Genomic DNA, 7271 nt, shown 5'->3' with positions numbered 1-7271 from the left:
TGCTGAACATTTGATATCAAAGATTGAAAAGTCTTTTTATTCCTACAAGGTCATCAACGATTTTGAGCACAGAAATAAACCATGTCTGTTCCACTGATTAAACAATTAAGACATATCATTAAAAATGCAATCAGCTGTTCTCAGCTGTTGTCAGTGCCAGAAAAGTAACCATGCACATTTGCTCAGTACTGTAATTAAATACAATTCTGAAGTAATTGCACTTCAGTACTTTAATTCTATGCTATTTTGTACTTCTACTCCACTACGTTTCAAAGGCAAATATTGGACTTTTTACTCAACTACACTTACCTGACAGCTGGAGTTTGATTATTTTGTAGATTAAGTACAGTGGCCCTGAAGTGAACATCACAACGACAAATAGGAAAACACAACAGCAAATCAAAAAACACAACAACAAATAACAAAACACAACAACACATGACAAAACACGACAACAAAAGAGAAAACACAACAACAAATAACAAAACACGACAACAAATAACAAAACACAACAGCAAAAGTAGAAAACACGATCGCAAAAGTAGAAAGCACAACGACATGAACTTCCACCGGAAAAGGTAGGTATCGACAAAGCTTGTTGCTGATTGGACGCTCTCCTGTTGACAAGGATCATCACTGATTGGACAGACGCACTGTCTGTCTTTTTAACAGGAAGGAGGAGGGGGGGGCATTTGGGGTCCGTGTAATCTCCACCCAAAGCTGTGTTCAACTTGATTAATAACAGGATAAACAATCAATGTATTTCTTTGTTTTTCTGTTTTTCGTGTGAAGTTAAAAAAAACCCCCAAAAAAACGAAAATTCACACGCTCTCATATATATATGTATATACACACACACACACACACATATATATATATATATATATATATATATATATATATATATATATGTATATATAGAAATAAGCTTTTCCAGCTTCTGGACATTCTTTGGGCCAGGAAATAAACTCATTTACCCCATTTCCCTGACAACAGCATGTAGTGCTGCTGATCCATATAAAGTTCAGAAAGTATGGACCATATTCACATGGTTGCCATTTTCCTCTGATGTCACGCTTGCTGGGAAGCTGTCAAGTAAAGCCTGTGTGAGAGTGGCAAAATGGTTGCTTGAACAATTGTATTTCTTTTTGAGACCACAGTTGTAGTTTCACTTCATTTTGGGACCACAGTTGTAGTTTTCTCAGTCTGATTAGCAGCTTCTCCATCTGGTTGCTAATGCAATGGCACTGACCTACTGTTACCTTAGCCTGTTAGCACTTGCTACCACCAATGTTACTGTGAAAAAAAATATATTAAACAGCTCGCAAGGTAATTAAATCTGTATCTACGTTGCTGTGTGAAAGTTAATCAGGGATCCTTTCTAAGAAATTGAACAAAGTCAGCTCACGCATCATCGTAGACAGGCTGGGGGGAAAAAAGCTGCTAACGTTAGCTAGCCTGCTACTTTAAATACATTGATACTTAATACTTATGTGCCTTTAATTTAGTAACATTTTAAATGCAGGATGTTTGCTTGTGTGGCGCATAGGAAATTTCCACTGATTTCAATGTTATTTTTTTATATGTATAAAACTTTATTTATTATGAATGTTTCGTGGTTTATATTTTCTTTGTTTTGTTCGTTTTCTTCTCACAGTCAATAACGTTTATTTTCAGTTTGTTTATAACGGTTAGTAACGTTTATTTTCAGTTGTTTACAACGGTTATAGAGCGTTGTCAGTTAGAGCCAGAGCCCGAACAGCTGATTAGCAGCACTGTTGTTTACCGTTGTCAAGGCAACCAGGTGCTCACGTTGTAATACGTCACGCATAAACAGAGAGGATGAATGAGGGAGATTATATTGTAATGTAAATGTTCAATGCTCTGTTATAGACTTGATCATTTTTAATAGCTAGTTTATAGTGGAAATAGCTAGTTTATACATGATTACTGTATTTTGAAATATTGAGTTTTAATATTATATTGTTTTGTATTGTCGTATTGTTCCAACTAATTTAAGTTGGCAGTTATCGTTAAAAGAGTAAAGCTACACTGAAGATCAGCTGACTCACAAAGTGTTAATTTGTTCTTTCAGAATAAATTATTTTTCTAAAATATGTCACCCCTTGAGTGAGCTTCCACTCTATGGGCGTAACACTTGCGATGCATTATTTTGCATTGCACTTGCATCTGAACACTTCCTCCACCACTGATTATTATTGGCATGAGCTAAGAACCTCCATCATGGCCACCAGAGGGCTTGATAGACCTGGAAATCCCCACTAAAGGTTCTGATGAACTGCTTGCAACAGATATGTTCTTCATCAGCTGCAGTTTGCTAGCAGAGAGCAGCTCCTCTGCTCCTCTGAGCTCAGCAACTCACACAACATCAGACAGAGAGACAACACAGCACTGACTGAAAATCTGAGAACTCACACATGCAGCACTGGGCACACGTACGCTGTAAAGATTCTCAGTGACACTGATTTCCAGCTTGAATTTACTCTTAAAAGACTTTTCTGGTGATTTTGCAGTTATGCTACAGATGAATACTCTACATTCCTGCTAACTGCTTCAGTGCTTCACATTTTTGAATATATTTCACTACTTTCCAGGCAGCTGCTGGTTTCCTTGGGCTTCATACTCTATCGCAGTGAGCATCAAGTCTGTGTTAATTATTGTCCGAGTTATGTTTAGATAAAATGTAGTATGAGATTTTAAGTCAATTTTGACTTAAATTGCATTGATGTTCACTGTATATACATAACAGGCAAAAAGAGGTCAAGTATAATTTGTGTGGAGATCAAGAGTTAAAACTATTAATAAACAGATTCCAGATTATGTCAAAATCATAGTTTTGCTTTTGATGGACGCAGATAATTTTTCCATTGACATGTTTTCAATAAATGGATTTTCCCAAATTGTAATGTTGATTTTAATCCTTGATTTCCAGTTCATGAGGATAGTTTTCTTGGCGATGGTTAAGGCAATGGAGAGTATTCTACTGGATGTGTTGTTTAGGTTTATGTTGGAAATGTCTCCTACTGGGCAGAGTGAAGGGGATGATGGGATGTGGCAGCCCAAAAAAAAGAATGATCTTATATCATATGAGCTGGATATTCGTGTTAGAGAATAGAGAGATGATGTTTTTGCAGATTTGAGTCCAGAAGTCGGCACTGGGGTCAAGTTGTAGATCTTGTTCCCATTTTTTGGTAGTGATGGATATTGTTAAGTCAAATGTGGAATTATCATGTAGATTTTAGATATTAGTTTTTTTTTTAGTTGTGATGTTCATTAGGTTTGATGGTAACAGAGGTAATTCCAGGTTAGATGATTTGATGTTGATTTTAGTTTGAATGGAGGACTTAATCAATAGAAATTCTAGAAAGTCATTCTCCTCAATGCTGTACTTCTAGCTGCTGCAAGTAGTTCCTAGAAGATGGTGAATAAAGATGGGGAGAGTGGGCATCCTTGCCTGGTACCCCTGTACAGTGAAGCATTGTGATGTGATGTTCTATGAGGATATGACTTGTGTCTTTCAGTTTTTTTTAGTATTTAATAACTGCATCTCATCTTCTTTTCTGTTTTCTCCACTAATAGAGATATCTAACCACGAGATAGCACTGTTAATCATATATTATATTTCAAGTGAAAATAAGTTTTACTTTGTAACCTCAGTGTGAAATATAATCTGTCCATCTTGTGGCAAAGTCACCATAATCACCTCTAAACTGCAAGGATGCTTCAAAACATAACTGGCTGTCCTGCTGGGAAGAGGAGGATGAATACTGGGAAGAGGAGGTTCCACAGTAAAAAAAACTGAAAGTAAGTCGACAGTAGAGCAGAACTGAAGACAACGACAAACAACTGTGATTTCAGGCTTTCAAGTCAAAAACACAACAGACCCTCTGCACACCCGGTGAGTACAGTTGATAATATTCACTGTATTTTACAGTAATTAAAAGGAAATCAGGAGAATACTCACACAAGGACAACGATGCTAAAAAAGTCTGACATGGCAATTTTTTCTGTTAAGGCATTAGGAGGTGTCCTGTTGGTTGTCATTCTAGATATTTTCCTTTTCACTTGTTGGTATTAGATGGGTTTGTTTTAGGGATTTATTTCAACATCAATTTTGCTCCTTTCAGTTTCATTTTTATTTGACACTGTCACTTTCATTCTTAGACATGGCAGCAACCAGCAGTCTCTTTTCTGAAGATCAGTGTCCGTGCTCCATCTGTCTGGGTAATGCCCAGTGTCAACGTCCCAGGTGTGAAGAGCTTTCTGACAAACAACCTGAACTGCAGGTCAAAACCTTACGATCTCAACCGGCTGCTCAGTTCAGACAGTCAGTTCAAAAGAAAATCAGCAGCAGCTCAGAACAAGAAGAAGAAAAGGTAGAAGAAGTTCTCTGTGATGTCTGCGATGAAACCAAACTGAAGGCTTTGAAGTCCTGCCTGGTGTGTCTGACTTCATACTGTGAGACTCACCTGGAGCTTCACCAGAAAATCACAGTTATGACAAGACATAAGCTGATTGATCCTGTGAAGAACCTGGAAGACAGAATGTGTAAGAAGCATGATCGACCTCTGGAGCTGTTCTGCAAGACTGACCAGATGTGTGTGTGTCAGTCCTGTGCTGAGTCAGATCACAAGAGACACCACATCATTCCTATGATAGAGGAATATGAAGGGAAGAAGGCTGAGCTGGGAAAGACAGAGACTGATGTTCAGCAGATGATTGAAGAGAGACGACTGAAGATTCAGCAGATCAAACAGTCAGTAAAGTTCAGCAAGGAAGATGCAGACAGAGAGACAGCAGACAGTGAGAAGGTCTTCACTGATCTGATCCAGTCTATTAAGAGAGATCTGGCTCAACTCATTGCAATGATTGAAGAGAAGCAGAAAGCAGAGAAACAGGCTGAAGGTCTCATCAAAGAGCTGGAGGAGGAAATCTCTGAGCTGATGAAGAGATGTGCTGAAGTGGAGCAGCTCTTACGTACTGAAGACCACCTCCAGTTCCTCCAAAGCTTCTCATCCCTGAACCCTGCTCCACCCACCAAAGACTGGACAGACGTCAGAGTTCACTCATCATATGAGGAGACTGTGAGGAGAGCTGTGGCTCAGCTGAAGGACACACTCAGTAAGGAGCTGGAGAAGCTGCATGTTCATTTTGAGCTGAGGAGGGTCCAGCAGTTTGCAGTGGATGTGACTCTTGATCCTGATACAGCACATCCTTATCTCATCCTGTCTGATGATGGGAAACAAGTCAGTCATGGTGATGTAAAACAGATTCTTCCAGACAACCCAGAGAGATTTTCCTCAGCTTTAGGTGTGTTAGGAAAGCAGCGTATGTCTTCAGGAAGATTTTACTTTGAGGTTCAGGTTAAAGAGAAGACTGACTGGATTTTAGGAGTGTCCAGAGAGTCAATAAACAGGAAGGGCTACTTTATGTTGTCCCCTGAAAATGGCCATTGGACTGTGGGCTTAATGAAGGGAAATGAGTACAAAGCTCTTGCTGGTCCATCAGTCTGTCTCCCTCTGAGGTCAAAGCCTGAGAAGGTGGGGGTGTTTGTGGAATATGAGGAGGGTCTGGTCTCCTTCTATGATGTCGATGCTGCAGCTCTCATGTATTCCTTTACCGACTGCACCTTCACTGAGAAACTCTGCCCATATTTCAATCCCTCTCATAATGCTGACGGTGAAAACTCCCCCCCTCTAATCATCTGTCCTGTCAGTAACACAAGTTAGACTCATCATTTCATTTCCAAAGAAAGTGTGCCCTGTCACTCTAGTTAATGTGGTTATTGGTATATTCTAAACAACCTCTTATTTTTATGTATCCAGTTAATACAATTGGCAGAAAAATATGAATCACTGAAGTTAAATCTCATGTCTCCTTATGTAATTATGTTGACGGAGATTAATTATACACACATCAAGTAGGTGCAAGGCTATCAGGAAACAGCATCAATGAAAAAGGTAACACCTGCACACTTACTCCAGGCCACAAAAGTTTAATAATGACGTTTCGATCCTACTTAGATCTTTCTATTTTAATATTTGAATTTTTAATGCTCAAATTTAGCCTATTATTAATATTTACTATGTACCTATACACTGTATACACAGGCTTATGCATTGCCAATGCCACTATCAGCAGGTGGTTGTTATACATTCTGTCCACTAGAGGTCATTCCAACATTACCAATAAATAGGTGATAGCTTTCTTGCTAAGTAACAATTAAGCTTAGGCGCAAAATGAATCATGTTAATCAAAATATTAGATAAGCTTTCATCATATATATATTCATAGTAATTAAACTACACATTTAACTGAAATATATATAAATCCACGTCAGCATGCGCTTGTTTACATCAATACGTGACATGTTATTTTGGGTCAGGATGCAGTGCAAGTCTAAATGATAGTGTGAGTAAGAGCTGTGTGTCCAAACCCTGCACTGCAGTTGCAGCACTGATCATTCAGGCTCAAGTCTTTTACTGTGGGCCTGCTTTTGTTTCATTTTTACATTTGTGGACAGAAATCCAAACACTTTCCACACATCGCTTCTTAAATAGTCAGGAGTGGTGATCTCCCTGAGTGCATCGCTTCCTGCCATTTCTGATATTGTGACATTACGTTAGCACAATGAATGTGAGATTGTGATTCAGTCAGACTCAGAAAACGTTATTGTTCATCAGTAGCAGGGTTTTCACTAGTGTATTGCAAGCCTGGCTGCCAGGCCTGAGTTGACCCCCACCAGGCCTGAGCATCAGGGATTTTTAAAAAAATGTATTTTAAGATGTTTTTTTAAACTAAAATGTGTTGTACAAGTAGAATAGCTCCTCTAAGGAATAGCTCAGTGCGTAGCAAGTGTGTGGTCTAGAGAGAGAGAGAGAGAGAGAGAGAGAGAGAGAGAGAGAGAGAGAGAGAGAGAGAGAGAGAGAGAGAGAGAGAGAGAGTGCAAAGCCAACAGACCTACATCTTATATATAAACATTATATCAGATTCATCATCCCATATATCATATATATCCTCATATGGCCTTATGTAATTACATCTTATCTATATTCAGTAAATCTGAAACTTGTCTACGACAATGTAAAAATATAATAAAAAATGTTAGAATGAGAGAGAGAGAGATCAGTTAACTGTAAAGGCAGTGTATTTACAAATATATTATTCTGAATATTAGACACAGTTTAAGAATCATTGTGATTTCAGGAGAGTTTGTGGTTAAGAAATAATTCTGCAATGTATATGTCTCA

General features: G+C 38.4%; 1 protein-coding gene across 1 annotated transcript; it reads left to right on the top strand.

The window, feature by feature from the left end:
* The first annotated feature begins 4113 nt into the window (after nucleotides 1-4113).
* LOC122975600 (E3 ubiquitin-protein ligase TRIM21-like) lies at nucleotides 4114-6943 on the top strand. The gene has a single exon (XM_044344115.1). The coding sequence runs from the start codon at nucleotides 4188-4190 to the stop codon at nucleotides 5748-5750; it is 1563 nt and encodes a 520-aa protein (XP_044200050.1). The 5' UTR covers nucleotides 4114-4187; the 3' UTR covers nucleotides 5751-6943.
* The last annotated feature ends 328 nt before the right edge of the window (nucleotides 6944-7271 follow it).

The sequence above is a fragment of the Thunnus albacares genome, chromosome 23, assembly GCF_914725855.1.
Source record: "Thunnus albacares chromosome 23, fThuAlb1.1, whole genome shotgun sequence".
In the NCBI taxonomy this organism is placed as follows: domain Eukaryota; kingdom Metazoa; phylum Chordata; class Actinopteri; order Scombriformes; family Scombridae; genus Thunnus; species Thunnus albacares.
This window is presented reverse-complemented; position numbering and strand designations above follow the sequence as displayed.